At 50.2% G+C, this 18,075-nt stretch overlaps 1 protein-coding gene across 1 annotated transcript in view; it reads left to right on the top strand.

Moving 5' to 3' along the window:
• The window catches only part of LOC103189250 (uveal autoantigen with coiled-coil domains and ankyrin repeats-like), a 33,123-nt gene that overhangs the window by 1,962 nt on the left and 13,086 nt on the right, over positions 1-18,075 (top strand). Inside the window, exons 2-7 of the mRNA XM_042343134.1 lie at positions 14,894-15,024; positions 15,507-15,595; positions 16,112-16,176; positions 16,296-16,353; positions 16,758-16,828; positions 17,270-17,376. Coding sequence (XP_042199068.1) covers positions 14,894-15,024; positions 15,507-15,595; positions 16,112-16,176; positions 16,296-16,353; positions 16,758-16,828; positions 17,270-17,376 — 521 coding nt within the window. The remainder of the gene's footprint in view (positions 1-14,893; positions 15,025-15,506; positions 15,596-16,111; positions 16,177-16,295; positions 16,354-16,757; positions 16,829-17,269; positions 17,377-18,075) is intronic.

Below are 18,075 nucleotides of genomic sequence, written 5' to 3'. Positions count from 1 at the left end.
AAGGGTGGGGAGAGGAAATGAGAGGTTTTTCCAATTGGCAGGGATGTAGACCAGCTATTTCCAGTGCCGGGTGTGTGTGTGTGTGTGAGTAATGCTCTGAGCATTGTTACCGGGAGAAAAATACACTTGGAAAATTGTTTATGAATTGTGAGCAAAGGCTGAGTCTGTATGTGACTTTGAAAAACAACTGGACAGATAAGTGAGGGGAGAAATATTTCCCCAGTATCGAAACTTATGGGGAAAGAGCAGGGCATGGGGTTGGCGTTGATTGGGAAGGACACAGGATTAAGGCCATTTGACCTCTCTAGTGCGGTTGCTGCATTTTATATTTTATCAGATCAGGGCAGATATTTTAATCCCATTTCCCTACCCCACATACACACACTTCTCAATTATCTAGTTAACTCATTTTTTGCGTTTCGCCCCCAAAACACGCCATCGCCCCACTTTACAGTATATTCCGTGAGGCGCTTTGAGACGTCTCAATGACGTGATAAGGCGCTGTCTCAAATGCAAGGATTAGCATCATTTATTATTATTATTAATTCTGTTTTGAACAGCGCTCTGACAAGGAGTGCATTACACATTCTGGCAAATGCTTTGGCTTATTATGGGGCAACATCAGGGTGTGAGTGTGCAAAGTGGTGAGGACAGAGCCAGGCGTAGCTATGATTTCCCTCGCCTGTGTTCACATAGTCTACAGATATACAATGCCCCCACCTCTAACCCTAACCCCCCGCCCGCCATGCGAGTCAGGACTCAGGAGTCGGGAAGATTGCAGAAACTTCCAGTAACTTTCCTTTAACGGTTTCTGAATTTTGTAATAACAAAGGAATTTTTTTTTTAATTTTAAAATCAAGTACTGAGAAGCGGAATCCAGGTAAACCTCCGACCCTTGTTTCTTTCAGCCGAGAGCAACACATCACACTGACTTCCACAATAGTTATTGACTCATTGCGTCTTCGATTGAACGAGCCGGCCTCCCACTGTTAAGATTGTTGGGTTCTGAAAGGTTTCTCTTTTGTTGCGCTTGTGTTTAATTAGTGCGTGAGAGTGGGTGGCTGGCTGGTTTGCAGTAACGTGTGGGTTAGAGTTTCCTGGTATTGCAGTTACACTCGTGTCTGCACTGATTTATATCTGACTCATCATCGCTCAGTCAGTGCAAACGTTGCTCTGATCACTGACTGACTGAGATCTGTGCTCACACTGGGCCTAACTACTCCATGCCCTGCCATATGTAATGCAAGGATTATTACATGCGTGTCAGCTTAGCTCGTGTGCCAGTCCGTAAGATCTCTCTTGCCTTGGAATCAGAGGGTTGTGGGTTCGAGCCCTCACGTCGGGACCTTGAACTCGTATAGTCTCGGCTGACGCTCCAGTTCAGTGCTGGGGGAAGCGTTGCGTTGTCAAAGATGCCGTCCTTCAGTCAAGGCATTAAACTGAGGTCTCAGCTGTGCCCTTTCAGGTTAAGATCCCACAGCACTGTTCAAAACGAGAAGAAAGTTTCTCCCCGTGTCCTGAGTGCCCTGTGGTGAAACTGGTCAGCCGCTTAATGACTGTTTGTGTGGGACGTTACTGTGCGCAAAGTGGCTGCCTTGTTGGTCTAGAAAATATTACACAGTCACTGCAGTTCACAGTAAATACAATGAAGCGCTTTGAGACGTCCTCCCAATGCGATAAGGCACAGTATCAAAGGTGAGGATTATTTAACGTGTGAAGGAATGAGTTAACCAGTGATTTCAGGGTTGTGTGTTTCTTTATAAATCTTGTATTTAGAAACCTTGCCTGATGTCACCAGCCACGGCAGTACAAGTACTGGGGTTTGTTACGTGTTAGTCATATAAAATCCGACCTATGCATAACTCTACACACGTCATACACGCTACGACCTATGCAAGGTTGGCATTCCTCGTACTTTGCCTCAGTCATATTAAAAGACTGGTTCAATTTATGTGAGTTTTTACTGTACTCCCCAGAATTGCTTCATCTCAGTGTTGAGACTTTCCTCCTTTCCCTCCCCTCCCAGGGTATTTCTGTTGGGTACCCAGAGTGTTCAGTGGATTTGGCTGTAAGTACTGTGGTTTGGGAAGATAAATCTGGGGAGGAGGGGAGTGGGGGGGGGAGGCGTGAGAGAGAGAGAATTTGCTTATTTAATGGTATCTTGTGTGTGAAGCTTCAGGTTAACTTCGAAGCTGTGGGAGGTGGTGAGGAGATTAAACTTGTGTCCGGAGTGGAGAGCGAGTGAGCGTTCAGTGTAACACACATAACCCAAGTCTGATTAACTCTGAGACCTCAAACCCCTGTAACCCCTATACGCCACTCGCCTGAGAATAATCCCTCAAGAAATAAGAATTCGGTCACTCAATCCACGACTGTTTGTGGGGACGCTGCTGTGCGCAATTGGCTGCCGCGTTTCGCCCACAAATATACACGCAATTCACTTTACAGTATATTCTTGAAGCGCTTTGAGACCTCCCGAAGACGTGATAATGCGCTGTATCGATTGCGAGGATTATTACAAGAACCCAGTTCTGACGAAGGGTCGTAGACCCGAAATATTGACTCACTTTCCTTTCTCCATAGACGCTGCTGAGTGTTGCCGCTCTGTTTTTGTTTCAGGTTTTCAGCATCTGCTGTATTTTGAGTTTTGCGCAAGGATTATTATTAATATTATTCTAATGATTTCACTGTTAGCAGCGTTGTGGGTCAGGCTGACTACACGGCAGGTTTCCACGCCCAGGATGTAAGGCAGCTTTGTGACAGCAAGTATGGACTTGCTGTGGCTTCTCAATATGTTTTATTTTGGTTTCTTTGACAAGAAAAGAGCTCTCCTTTTTTGCTTCTCTCCCCCATACCCCCACTCTCTCCTCTTCCCTCTTTCTGGCTTGCGCTGGGTCAGTCAGTCGAGCAGTGCCTCTTGTTTTTTCCCCCAGTGTCTGTGTTCTGTAGATAACAGTCCATTTGGATCAATTGACCGTTCGCTGCGCTGCTGTTTGTCAGACTTCATCACCGTCGTCTTATGTGGTCAGATCGCGATGTGTAAAAGGCCAGTGGACAATGTAATGTAAGGGGTCTGACTCCGAGGCGAGGTTGCTACCGACTGCGCCGCACTGACACCTGAAGTGCTGTGTTTTACAGCTGCTGTTTTCTGGGGGTGGCGGGGGGTGGGGGTGGATGGGGTAAGGGCTGGTTGGGAGTGGGTTTCTGAGACATTGGTTCAGTGAGATGCTTCCGATGGTAACTTGGGGGCGAAGCCCGTGAAACGTGCCAAGACCCCGGCGATTGAGTTACAGTCTCGCTCGGGGTGTGTGACCAGCGCATTACCACGTGTATGAAGGCGACTGACCTGAACATTCCACATTGCGAGCGCTACACAGCAAAACTATTGTAAGATCCTGATCTAACTTTCTCCTGAGCAATTTGACCAGAATCAAAGGGGTGAGGTTTTAAAGTATAATAAAGGTGTTTTGGACCACGCCTTTCGTCGCATAGGAACATAGGAGAAGGCCATTCAGCCCCTTGAGCCTGTTCGCCGTTCTGTTAGATCATAGCTGATCTGTACCTCAATTCTAAATACCCTCATATCATATCATGTAAGTCACCCTCCCACCCTCCCGATCCCAACCCCCAGCTCGGGGGGAACATCCTTGACTGTCCAGCGTTTTGGGATGTCCTCCCGTTGGCGGGTGGGGGCGGTGGTGGGGGGGAAGGGGGGGGGGCAAAGGTCTCCGGCTGAGTGGTTGTGTAGGGCGGTGCGGTGCGGTACCAGTCTGTGATTATTCATCCCCTGAGCAGCAGAACGACTGCCATGTGACTCTCCCCGGAATGTGATTGTGCTGCTCCGTGTCTCTGCGCTTTGTTAACGAGATCACGTGCTGCTGTCCCTGGTTTGTAGGTCAACACACGCCTGCCTCGGCCCAGCCCAACCTGACCTTCAACCCCTCAGTTGTTCCTGGACGCTCCATTAATCCTCCCCTCCCCGCCCCCCCACCCAAAGAAATCTCCAGCTCGTCCCCCTCCCGCTCTGCTCTACGTTTTACCCACAAAATATGCAGTCAAAACCACGTTAACCAGTACATTCTGTCACGCGCTTTGAGGCGTCTCGACGACGTGATATGGCGCTACATCAAATGCAAGGATTATTTTTATTAGTACTGCTTGTCACCTTTTTGTTACCAATGTCACCCCCCGGGGGAATTTGGCAGCCGAGCGAAGGTGCTTATGCGTTTGCCCAATAAACTCGTGCTGTAGAGTGAATTGTTTGGGTGATGCGTATTTAACGAAGGACCTTATTTTGCCACAACCGCCTCTCACTCCTTTTGTAGAATTAACATCGACAACAGCCTCTGTGGTTTCCCCTTCAGCTCCGCAGTCAGGAAAGGCGTGAAGCAGCTCCTTACATGGATAAGATAATAAGTTAGTAACAAGGACCACTGTACTAAATACTCCCTCTCTCTCTCCACCCGCCATCTCTTTCCCACCAACGCAAACATTTAAGTTCTTTGAAGTGTGAGTGTGTGAGTGAGGCTCACAGGAACATCAAATTCCACTACCATGTCTGTTAATTAAACCAATTGATGCATTGATCATCATCAACAACAACAACTTGCATTTATATAGCGCCTTTCACGCGTCCTGGAGCGCTTGATCGAACCAATTGGAATCAAAACCAGAAGGGTTATATTTAGTAACCGCGGATGTGCACACACACACACACACACACACACACCCTCTCCTGTTTTGAGCAGTTCTCACCCTTGTCCAGAGAGACGTTAAAAGATCTCCCACGGCCCTGCTGGAAAAGAGAAAGGGGGTTTCTCTCTCTCCTGGTGCCCGGGCTGGCAATCCCTATTCTACCCCCACCAGCTAAACTGGGCATTTACTTTGCGGCTGTTACCCTTTATAGTGAAGTTACGCCGCCTCTTTAATATATTTAATGTTTGTTTTCCTCCCCAAATGAATTGCAGGACTGTTTTTTTTTCCCCCCCCTTGACGTGCCTTGAGAATGTGGTGATATAGCGTGACTTATCTCATCCTCCCAGCAGCTCCTTCGAGCCTGTCCAGCCAGCATCGCAGCTGTGTGAGACTGACTGCCGCAGTGCTGACTCTGGCCTTGAGATTTTACACAGCGAGGAATAGGATAAGGAGGTTGGGGGACGCTGGTTCAATGGGAAATAAAAAAAAATAAGTGTGCTTTGATCACAAGTGGAACCAAACGGTCCTCTCTGCCCTGGTTCGCCTCTCTTCACCATCGCTTGATCGTTCCTCCCGATAAAGGTCCTGGAGATTTATATTACTGCACAAGTAACCAGTAACCTTCAGCGAGATAGTATTAATAATAACAGTAATAATCCTTGCATTTGATATAGCGCCTTATCACGTTGTTGAGCTGTCTCCAAGCGCTTCACCGACTACAATGTAAATTGCAGCGACTGTATATTTTGCGGCAAAACTTGGCAGCTAATTTGTGTACAAATCAATGTCCCACAAACCGCTATAAAGTGAGTGACCAATTTTTATTTTGGGGGATTCTTGGCCAGGACACCGGGGAGGAGAGAGAGAATCTCCCTTCTCTTTTCGAGTAGCGCCACGGGATCTTTAACGTCCGCCTCAACGGGTAGACAGGACCTCGGTTTAACGTCTCATCCGAAGGACGGCACCTCTGGCAATGCAACACCGGCCCCCCGCCCCCCACCCACCCCACCTCAGTGCTGCAATGGAGGATCAGCTTGGACTATATGATTCCAAGTCCTGACTTGGGGCGTAAACCCACAACCTTCTGACTCAGAGCTGAGAGAGAGAGAGTGCTACCAGGCTGACACAGCTGTGCGTATCTTTCTGTGGGAGAGACGGAGGAGCGAGGGGTTAGTTTGCAGGATAGTGTTACTCTCCTTCATTAGCTCAGAGCTTCGGTGCCAATTGTATCATCTCTAACTGCTGCCTCAGCACAGATCGGGTAACTCCGTACACAGCAGGTACACCACCCGCACGGCTCAATCTCACAGACCGTGCTGTTGATGGCAAACTACGCGGGTTTAGCTGGTGAGACTCCAGCAGTTACGCCCCCACCCAGCCAACGCACACGCTGGGGTCTCCCAAGCCTTGGCTCTAGCCGACCTGTGCCTAATACTCCCTGGAATTAGGTAAGCAGGATGCGTTTCTCTCCCCACCCCCGAAAACGGTGCGCATTCCATCCCAACAATCTATCTCTGGAATTATTATGTACAGGTGGGATGCGTGGAATTCTCAGTTTGGTTTGGATGCTCTTGAGCAACGTGTCAGACACCCGGCTGACCCCTGAAAAATTTCACACTTGGGGCAGTGGCTCACGGACAGAGTCACAGTGAGGTACCGTTCTGACCTCTTTAGGCGCATGCGAGTTGTGGGCTCACATCTCACATCGGGGACTTTTGAACTCGTATTCCAGAATGACTCTCTAATGCAGCATTGACTGGGCCACTGCATTGTCCGAGATGCAGTCCTTCGCTTGAGAAGTTAAACCAAGGTCCCGTCTGTAACTGTTCATGGGTTGTCGCTGTGCTCAAATTGACTGCCACCTTCGTCTACAGAATACACACCGTGTAGTAAAAATCTGTGAAGTGCTTTGAGACATCCGGCCAACGTGAAATGCAAGGATTATTGTTGTGATGCATTAGGCAGGAGTGAAATGCGGCGTTTGTTTTGCGTGAGTCTGAGTGTTTGCTAACCAGGTTGTGTTATTATAGATGTCAGGATGTTTGTACGATCGGCTGAGTGCTCGCTGATAGGGTCAGCGCTGATTACGAGCAGGTTCAGAGCTGGAATTGGAGAGAGCAGCTTATTATGGACCGGTTTAGGTCAACGACTGAATTAAAGGTTGGAGACGGTTTTCATAGAAAATAATAGATTGCCGGAAACTATTCCGTAGATCTAGTTTAATATGAAATTACACTGCGCTGTGTGTTTAGTCCCGTATATGAGTTTATGTGTGATGTGAGTGCAAAGCTTGATTTGGCGTTATGAAGGTGACTTGAGGCCATCCAGGGATTGAGATTCACACAGCAGACTTTGTGTGAAGTTGTCCCTGAGATCACAAGTTCAGTTTGGATGAAGAAAGCCCTTCGGCCTGTCCGATCACATCCCTCCAGAACACTCCCCCTACCTTCCCCCCATTACAGCAATATAATAATATAATAATAATCCTTGCATCTTATCATGTCATCGAGACATCTCAAAGCGCTTCACAGGATATACTATAAAGTGAATTAACAGTATATTTTGTGGGCGAAACATGGTCACCAATTGTGCACAGCAGCGTCCCACAAACAGTCATGGATTGAGTGACCAAATTATTATTACACTACGCAACAGGACTCTAGCATTTGTGGTGGGGGGAGGGAGAGGGAGGAATTTGTTTGGAAGCTCTGGAAAGTTGTGCTATTCCTTGAGGTGAAGATTTGATCTGCTGCGGGCTGTGTTGACTTTTGACAAGGATCTTCTCAGACTTGCCAGGAATGCAGACCTGCTCTAATTCTTCTATTCCCTTGTTTAGATCTAGAATCAGATCCCGACTCTGGCTGACCCGCCCCAGGACTGATATCCTCTGACACTCTTCCCCTTCCCACCGCTCCCACTCCAGTGAGCAAAGCTACAACAACAGCAACCTGCATTCACCCCTGACGTTTGGTGGTGGTTTTTCACTCCGCTCCTGTTAACCCTGCAGCCAAAGCCCTAACGGAGAGGGTGGTCCTCGCTGGACAAGCAATGGGAAAACTTGAGACAGCGTTCTCTCTCTCTCTCTTTCAATGGCAAGCTGTGTGTTTTTAGCTGGTTAGACTCCAGCAGTTACCCCAAACACACAGTCTGGGCTCCCCCACCGCCCCCAAGCCTTGGCTCTTGCCAACCTGCGCCTAATACTCTCTGGAATTAGGTAAGCAGGGGGCGTCCCTCCAGGGAGAGAGAGAGAGAGAAAGAGAGATCGCATTCCATTCCAACAATTTATCTCTGGGATTTCCATGTGTAAAAGGGAAGAAGGGAAATCTCAGTTGGATTTGGATACTCTTAAGCAATGGTGATGGGTTTCCACATGTGTCAGACACCAGGCTGACCCCCCCTCCCCCCCCCCCACCCCCGGGTAAAATGCAGATACTGAATGTTTCACACGAAAAGCAAAGTCTTGGTGTGAGAGAGCGAGAGGCTGGCTGGCTGACAGCCGTCCTTGGGAGGTGCTCTGTGCAGCATAGGAATGCCGGAGGAATTTCAATTGAATGTCGATCTCTGAGCATTAGTTATGGTGGCGTTTCTAACTTAGAGCACACGCGCGGGGGTCAGTCTCTCTCTCTTTCTCTCTCTCTCTCTCTCTCTCGCTGCGTCTCGGAGTGAGTGAGTGAGTGAGTGAGCGAGCGAGCGAGCGTGCTGGCTTATCTGCTCAGCCAACTGTGAATGCTAAACGAATCACTGTGTTAAACAGTCAAGTCATTTGGAGTCTTGTCTTGCCGTCTTTATCGATCTGCATTGCTCTTGAGAGCGGCCGATTTTGGATGAGTCGTGAAGTGGCCCCTCTCGCGCACTCTCGCGCGCACGGACCCGGGAACCAAATGGCTCAGTCTCTTATTGGATGCAGTCCGTCCATCATGGCTCACGGCTCAGTCCCGGGAACGTGGGGGCAAAGAACCAGAGGCTGCCGGAGCTTGCGTGTGCCCCGTTATGGATCTCTTTGCACCCCATCAAAACTCCCCTCGACAGGGGAGATGCAATCGGGGTTCACCTTCCCCCAGCCGTACACCAGGGGGCAGGCTTTTCCACAAACCTGCAGCAGATCCCGACCTCACTGCCTCGCACCGCGGTGTCTGATATTATTTGTTGGGGCATTTATAACTGCGCTAACTATATATTGACGCGGTGTGAGATAACGCAGCGGCTTGTCACGTCCAACGTCTCAAAGCTCCACGGCGGTCGGCAAAAAAGTACCCCTTGCGTGCAGTGAGTGTGTTTTCGGGGCACACTGATGATCACGCTCGCGTTTCATTGCACGCCTTTCATCACGTCGGGAAGTCGTCTCAAAGCGCTTCCCAGGATTTACTGTGAAGCGCAGTGACCGCGTAACCTGTAGGCGAGCACGGCAGCCCATTTTGCGTCCCGCAAGACGGCCGTGAAGTAAATGGCACCGGTTTGATCTGTGGGGCAGGGCATCGGGAGAGAGAAATTCTCTTTTCGAATAGCGCCTCGGACATTTCGTCAATTTCCCCCCCACCCCCTCCACCCACCCCAGCCTTGCAGTGGAGCGTCGGCCTATGCTCTGAGCACAAAGTCCCCGACCTGGGGCTCGAACCCACAATCTCCTGACTCTGAGTGGGGAACGCTGCTGACTGAGCCGGGCTGATGTGACCCGACTTCACGGTGTGCTGATGACCAGTGACTGTGATCACAGCTGTGCTGTGTTGGTATCGAGCCAGATATCTGTCTCACCCTCTACGTTCCTCCGCCCCTGTTCCCCTTGAGAGCTGTAAACGATCTGCAAACTGAGATGAGGTGTGAGCTGTCTGAGTGCAAATCTCACTGACCTTTTCTGCTGCGAGAGGTGTCTTCACGGGGGAACGAGAGTTTTGGCAGTTTTGAGCGAAGCGGTCGGTGGGGTGTGAGATTCGCTGGAGTTTTATGGCACTGGGAAGGTCACAGTGTGTGAACCTTTTATACAGTCTTGTGCTGCTTAGCTGGTGTGCGCAGCCCGGCTTACAGTAAAGTCACAGAGCTCGGGAGGTGTAAACGTATCTGGGCTCCGATCAGTAAAACAATATGCCCACAAGCCTCTGAGTGAGATACCAAGGCATACTCAGCAAATAGTTCTGGCGAAGTGACTGGAAATTATACAGAGGCACCACCCCCACCCCTCCTATTCTCCTTTCCTACACTCCTCGATTTCCATTATCCCCCTTTCACGCATCAAGTTTCAAATGCGTTGATGCTTTCTGCTTCAACCGCGGCTTCTGGACAGTGAGTTCCAAGTTCTCGCCTCCCTCTGTGTGAAGAAGTTCCTCCTAAACTCCTTGTTAACCCCACCTTTAGCTTAGGTTTAAGCCCCCCCCAACCCCATTTGGACTCACCAACAGATGGGGAAACAGCACATCAATGACCACCTTATCAATGATATTTCGCCCACAAAATACACAGTCACTCCACTTTGCAGTGTATCCTGTGAAGGGCTTTGACACGTCTCGACGACCTGTTATGGCACTGTATCAAATGCCAGGATTATTAGTATTATTCCTGTCGTTCATTCTGTCTGGGTGAAGCGAAGCCTCCTGGCTGCTAACATCATGTGGCCGGTGTCTGTTGTCATTCTGCAACATTATCTCTGACGTGATGGATAAGTTTCTCCCCAATTCCACCCCCAATTCCAACCCCCCCCCCCACCCCCCATCCAAATTCCTGTTGTGTTTTCCGCTGCTGCATCTGTCCTTGTTAGGGCTTGTTCTGTCTGCTCTTGGCCTCCATCGGAACAACAACAAGTTAATTATAATGTTTTTTTCAATATATTTATATATTGCATAACGGCGTATCACATTCACACAGTTATTATAGAAACAGCACAGTTCCTGTCGCTGAACCTCCACAGCAGCGGGAGAGTGGAGGGGTGGGATTCAGGAGAACCGTCAACACAACACAGAGAGGTTTAATATAGAATAGGTGCGTGTGTTGCTTTTTTTAAAAAGCACTTGCAAGCGATAAAAATGCTGTGTTTTTTTTTAAATAGAGGAGGGAAATGGAGAGGAAATCAGGGTATAATATATCCGAGTGATGACAAGGCTGGTACTGTATCGGCTGCTAACAATTACCAGATTGTAAGAAGATTAAAAATTTGCTCGGCCAAAAGAAGACCAAAATCCATCTTGTGTTTTTAAAGTTATCTGAACAGCCCCTTGTGACTCCCTCTCACATCTTACAGCAACAACTTGCATTTGTATTACGTCCTTCACACGGCACTGGGTCTCGGAGCGTTTACCATTGATTGGGGTAGAGTGGGGGAACTCTATTTTCCCACCTTCCCCCCACCTCCCTCCGCCCCATCCAGATGACAGTTTGGCTCAGTTGGTAGCCCTCTCGCTTTCGGTCATCTTCTCCCCTTCCCCCCCCCCCCGCCACCCACACCCCCACACACACGCACTCATCCAACCGAAATGTTAGTCTCGTAGTGTCCAGTGCTTTGAGACGTCGTGAAGGTCTCTGCGTAAATATATTGTATTGTGTTCACATCCGAAGAGAGGCGAGGAGTGGCCCCGTGTGCTGCAGTGATCTATTACAATTATAATCGCTGATAATCCTCGCACTTGATGTGTCAACGCCTCAAAGCGCTTCACAGAGAAATCCTGCCAGACTCTGCGTGGTGTGGGGGTGTGGTGTGCGTGCGTGTTTTGTGGGTGAGCAAAAAGTCCGTGAATCGAGTGACCCAATCTATCCGAGAGGATTGCCGGCCGGGGTATAATGGAGTATTACAGCACCCGGTGCCTGCTATTAATCTCCTATATTAAACCCAGCGAGTATGCTGTCTCCTCTCTTTTTCTAGGCATGTGCGTGCAGACGGTGTAAATGGGATACTCGCGTTGGGAACCGTGCCAGGGTCACTGGAGCTTGTTAAAGCCTGAGTTAGACACGGGTTTTCCGCCCCCTCTGTCGTGCGACCTCTATACACGTGTTTCACTTTGGTTCTGGCCACAGTCAGTCCCATCGTTTTGGTTCTGGACTGATCCCCTTAAACGTGCCCCCTCCATCTCCAGCGTGTCGGGGTGGCGCAGCTTGGGGGGAGAGTGAGAGACTGAGCGGAGGAGACCAGCCCTGTCTCTATCGGCTCGGTTTAAAATTCCTTATTAAACTGTGAAAAATGTGCTGTAGACCGGACAGGTTTAAAATAGTGTGTGTGTGGTGTGTGTGTGTGCGTCACAGATACTCTCTCTTGTTTGTCTTCATTCAGCTTTGCTCTTGGTTCTCTCTCTCTTTCTTTGCTCCTTCTCACTGAAGCGCTCCGAGATGCGACCTAGCGTGAAGGGCACTATACAAATGCAAGTTGTTGCTATTTCTCACTCTCTCGCTCTCTCTTTCTCTCTACTCGTATGTGTGTGAGTGTCTATGAATCGAGAAAAAAATTTGTTCGAAAATTTCTAACACAATGGCCCACAAAACACACCGTACAGTCAATCCTCGCGAAGTGTTTCTAGACGTCCTCCCGACGTGAAAGAAGCCATAGCGCGTGCAAACTTTTATTACTATCATTGTTATATTATTATTTATTAAAATAATATATTATTATTATTTATAATAATACTTGTTATACTATTATAATATTATTGTTATTATGTATTATAATACATTGTTATTATACTATTACAATATATTATAATATATTGTTATTATACTATTATTATAATAATATATTGTTATTATTATAATAACGTGTTATTATTTTATTACTTCTTATTATCGTTGTGATTACCGCTGGGTGCAAATGAGCATTTTGCTGACACCACCATTCAATTCAAATCCACTTCAAATGAACTCCAGCCTTGTGATGGGTTAGAGAGTCCCTCTCACTGGTCTGCGCTGTGTGATTACAGTCTGTACAATTCTCTGGGTGGGGAGAGAGAGCAGGAGACGATAGTGACTGGGAGGGGGGCTGGGGGGGTAACTTTGCCAGCAGTGATGTAATTGTTGGGGTGTGGGGGGGATGGTTGGGGACCTGGGATTAAATGACGTCTGGTAAACAGGGTCTCTGGTGCTACAGCTGCACTCAGAGGTCAGCCAAAGACTTGTTAAACCTGACACCAGCGTCTGTCTGTCTGTCTGTCTGTCCGTCCGCTTGCTGGACCGGGTTATTTGTAGAACCTGCAAAACATGCCCGCTGTTTACCGGGGTTCGTTTGGTTTATTGAGATGGTTTTATCCTCCCATTACTCACCGGCTGTGTATGCGGGGGTGAGGGGGCGGGCGGGGAGGTGGGTGGTGGCGGTGGGGGGGCAAGAAGTATTCTCGGCCCTCCATTTGCAGACGTCTCTGCAGGAAAGTTGGAAGGTCAGTTGTGAAGGAGGTGACGGGTTGGTGTGCGGATGGGCTGGAGGGAGGGAGGGAGGGAGGGAGGAGGGGTGTGTGAGGGCTGTTTACTGTGAGTGGGGCGGGAGGTTTTACACTCCTGTGAGCGGGAGCTCTCGGAGTGAGTCAGTGAGGAATGCTTCGCCCTCCAGCACACAGGGAGTCGGGGAGACCTGCTCTTGTGTAAAGCGAAGAGAGAGAGAGAGAGCACGAGTCGGAAGGATAGGACCAGACGGGACCAGAGAAGCCGCTGTGTCTGATTCCAACCTCACGAATCGCCCTCGCGTCGACAGCCGAATGTTTGTCGAACCGGACGATTTTTTTTTAACATCATTTATTTGAGAAGGTGGAAAACAAAACTCTTCAGGAGGACGCGATGAAGTCGCAAGAAGACGGGGACGAGGAGGAGCGATTAGTGAGATGTTTGCCCTCCGCCAGGAACCGGGAACCCCTCATCCCCAGGAGCTGTTGTTGTTGACTCGGCGCAACAACTACCTGTGCTCTCCCCCCACCACCCGCCACCCCCCACCCCACCACCACCTCCACTCCCGTCGCCCGCAGTGAGCTAGAGGCCAGGACTCGCAGCTCGTGAGAGACAGCCACGAGGACATCACCTCCCAGCCCGAGCTGTGTCGTGCCAGGCTGTGCCATACCGTGCCAACATGAAGCGCTGGTTCTCCTGTGCCTCCACGCCAGCCGTAGGTACCCTTCCCCGCGGTTTAAACCCAGCCTGAGCCGGTATCGTTCACTGTCTTGCTTGAATAATCCTCGCATTCGACACAGCGCCATATCACGTCGTCGAGACATTTCGAAGCGCTTCACTGTGTACTGTGGTACTGGGTGAAGTCGCTGTATATTTTGCGGGCGAAAACGCGGCAGCTGATCGCGCACAGCAGCGTCCCACAAACAGTCGCGGAGTGAGTGACCACATTATATTTAGTTTTGAAGGGATTTTGATTATTACCCTCCACCCCCCACCCCACCCCACCACCCACACACCACCGAAAGCAATCCGCCAATCGCCAAACAAGAGGGCTCCTACTTACTGCTCGGGGATCAGAAGCGCGTGTGTGGCGTAAGGAAACTCGCCTAAGGTTTCTTTTAACGTCCCAGGTTTTGCGATGCGTTTCCAGGCTGTTGCTCGGGTTTGCTCTGTGCTTGTCGGTGTTTTTTACTGTCAATGGCTTCTGAGGACCCCGGGGCTTTTTGTGCTGAAATCGATACTCGCCGAGCTGGAAATAGACTTGGCCGATTTCCAGGATGTTGACATGCAAAGCAGTTTGTAATTAGAGACCGCTGATGGAGAGGTTAGTAAGTGGGTGGGAGCCAGAGAGAGACTCCCCACCCCCCCCCCCACACCCACACCCACCATACACACAGCGCTGTAATTGTGCTTCTCCTTGTGGGGGTTTTTTTTTTAGAAGCGAAAATAAAACTAGAGAATGGAATTCCACAATAATAATAATAAAATAATCTTTTCATTTGATTCACCACCTTATCGCATTCGCTGAGACGTCTCAAAGCCCTTCACTGGATATACTGTAAAGTGTAGTGACTGTGTATTTTACAGTGTAGTGGACGTGTCTGGCTTCAGTGTCTGGGCTTTCATTCGGTCCAGCGCCTTTCAAGTCAGCGGGAAGACCCGAAGTGCTTCACAGGATGTGCTGTAAAGTGGAGTGACTGTGTGTTGTGGGCGAGTGAATAACTCGAGAGGGTGTTTGGTGAATCTCTGTGTGGTTAGAGCACCCCTCACCTGGGGCTCGGTGGCTGAGGTCGAGTGGGGTTAGTCTGGTGGTATATTAATGTTGGGGATGGGGGGTTTGTGTGTGTTTCAGACCCCGGACTGGAACAAGTACGATGACCGGCTGATGAAGGCGGTGGAGAAAGGGGATGTGGAGAAGGTGTCGGCCGTACTCGCCAAGAGGGGGGTGGTCCCCTCCAAGCTGGACGTGGAGGGCCGGTCAGCGTAAGTGTGCCAGCAGCCGTCCAGCCCGGGTCACTCTCCAGGGTCTGGGTCACTCTCCAGGCTCTGGGTCACTCCAGGCTCTGGGGCCAGTTTGAGGCCAGTTTCGCTTGTTTCTTATTGGGTCGGGCCTCATTGAAGCTGGTGGGGGTGAGAGTGGGGGAGAGAGAGAGATGGGGGTTTAGAACGAGATGTTTGTGTTGCTTTTTCATGGCTGTTGCTCAATAGGTGAGATTCTGCAGTGACGGAGGTTGGGGGAGAGAGTTGCTGGACAGTTTTTTTTTGGGGGGGGGTGTCACCGGTTTGTTCCCCATCACTCAGCCCTCCCCGTCCGTCCATGATACCCAGTATCAACGCTATGCTGTCTGTCTGTCTCTGTGAGGAGCTGTTCTCCTCCCCACGGAAGGGGAAATCTCCAGGTGTGACAGCGTGGCTGACGAGGCTGATGTTTCTGATTTCTTTTTCTCTCTCTCCTTTTTTTCCAGCTTCCACGTGGCAGCAGCGAAGGGCAGTGTGGACTGTATCAACGCTATGCTGTCTCACGGTGTGGACGTAAATGTGATCGACGCTGCCGGTAACCCTTTCTCTCCGTCTCCTCCCTCGCTGCCCGTTATTGATGATGATGATAATAATAATAATAATCCCGGCATTTGATAGAGTGCCTTATCACGTTGTGAAGCACTTCACAGAATATATTGTAACGTGGATCGACTGTATTCTTTATGCGAAATGTGGCAGCCAATTGCACACAGCAGCGTCCCATTATTTTCCCCCAGAAAGCAATCCGCCAATTGACTAACCGCTGGGTTCCTACTTACTGTTAGGTAAACAGAGGTGTGCATGTGGAGGAAGGAAACTTGCCCCAGCCAGGAATCGAACCCAGGTCCTCTCGCTTGCGAGGCGAGCACTCTTAACCACTGCGCGACAGAACTCCCTATTACCGATTCATTAAACGTTAGCGAGGTCCTAAAACCATTGAGAAAAAATACTTTGTGGACCTTCGCAAGAGGTGGTGGCGGTACAGTTTGCTTGACAGAGGCTGACGCGGGAACGAGGGGCTTGTTACCCAGTGTATTTTCTCTGTGTACAGGCCGCAGTGCGTTACACCTCTCCGCTCGGCACGGGCAGTCACTGTGTTTGCAGAAGTTACTCCAGGTAATTGGAACCTTAGCCAGAGACGCTGCTGCCGTGCGCGAGGCGAGCGAGGCGTCAGTCACATCACTCTGCGTTCCTCTCCTCCTCGATCAACTATTTTTTTTCTCTTTTTTTTGCAGCAAAATTGCCCCGTGGAAAACCTGGACCTGTACGGCAGGACCCCACTTCACGACGCAGGTCTGTTTGATGTTTGCGCCGCCTTCTTCAAGGCCGACGGCTGTCAGATAAACAGCCTAACGGGAGGCGCAGCGCCCTGAGGCCCGGGTGTAAATAGCTCACGCGCACACTGGCTGGTAACATGCGGCTGCTAACGTGTTTGCGTGTTACTGTGGCGTGCTCTGAGCGTGTTAGGGTGGCGGAGTCTGGCCTGCGTGTTAGCATAGCGACGTGTTATAATAATAATAATCCTTGCAATTGCTATAGCCCCTTATCACGTCTTTGAAACGTCTCAAAGCGCTTCACGGGATGTACTGTAAAGTGTAGTGACTGTATTTCGTGGGCGAAACGTGGCAGCCAATTGGCCGCAATTGTTATGTGGTTTGAGCGACGGCGAGGCAGTGTTGGTGTGTTGTATCTTGCAGCGGTGGCGGGCTGCACTTCCAGTGTCAAGCTGCTGTGTGACCACGGAGCTCTGGTCAACGCCAAGGATGGGGTGAGTGGATGGGTGGGTGAGTGAATGGGTGAGTGGGTGGGTGGGTCGGTGGGTGGGTGGGTCGGTGGGTGGGTGCCCGCTCCCCGCCCCAGCCACGTCCAGAACGTGAGGTCCCTAAAGTGACGATGGCTTCCGCTGCTCGGCCTGGCCATCTCTCTATCTATGGAGTTCCAGAGGGTGAGAGAGAACATAAGAGGACATCCTCTGGAACTCCATCCTGGAGTCCCTCTGCCTCAACCCCTTCCTTTGCCTCCTTCAAGGCCTTATCTCAAGACTTTCCTCTCCCACCCGGCCTGCAGCCACCCTCCACCCCCGGCTCGGGCGCAAAGCCCCATTGCCCAGCGCTTTGGGCCGTCTTCCCGACGTAAAATGCGCTGCGTAGCTGTAATGTGTCGCCGTTGTGGTAGTTGTTGTTGTTGTTTACCCTGGCCCTTGTTACAGGATGGGAGGACTCCCCTGGTGTTGGCCACACAGATGTGCCACTCTGCTGTGTGCCGCATTCTGCTGGAGAGAAAGGCGGACGTCGACTCGAGGGACAAGCAAAACAAGTAAATCAACGTTCTGCTCTGTCGGGAATTGTGTGCGAGTGCGCGAGTGTGTGTGTGTGTCTGTATGTATGAGGGAGGGTAATTGCCGTGGAGGAAAGGTTTTATTGAACCATCCCCCAGAAGACAGAGTTCAAAGTCCTGGCTTTCAAAGCCCTCCACGGCTTTGCTCCTCCCTACCTCTGTGACCTACTAACTCCGTAGCAACCTCTCCGCTCAGTGGGCTCCGGCCTGCTCCACGTCCCCCTGGCCAGCCCGCACCCCCCCACCAGCAGCGGGTGGGTGTTCAGCCTCAATCCCTTACCCTCTGGAACTTCCATCGCGCAGTCCCTCCGCCTCACTCCCTGCCTCACCTCCTTCAAGTAATGTCTCAACACGTCTGTGGAGTCCTGTGGCTCAGTGGTAGAGCACTCGCTTTGCAAGCGAGACACCTGGGTTCAATTCCAGGCAGAGGGCGAAACCTCGGGCAAGTTTCCTTACTCCACACAGAGCCTAATAATAATCCCTCCAAAACAAAACAATAATAAATTATTCATTTTCAATCCACGACTGTTTGCGGGACGCTGCTGTGCGCAATTGGCTGCCGAGTTTCGCCCACAAATATACAGTCAATTCACTTTACAGTCTATTCTGTGAAGCGCTTTGAGACGTCGAGAAGACGTGAAAAGCGCAATATCAAATGCAAAGATTATTAGATTATAA

The sequence above is a fragment of the Callorhinchus milii genome, unplaced genomic scaffold, assembly GCF_018977255.1.
Source record: "Callorhinchus milii isolate IMCB2004 unplaced genomic scaffold, IMCB_Cmil_1.0 Scaffold22, whole genome shotgun sequence".
NCBI lineage: Eukaryota > Metazoa > Chordata > Chondrichthyes > Chimaeriformes > Callorhinchidae > Callorhinchus > Callorhinchus milii.
Note: the sequence above shows the minus strand (reverse complement) of the source record. Positions and strands in the feature narration are given on the sequence as shown.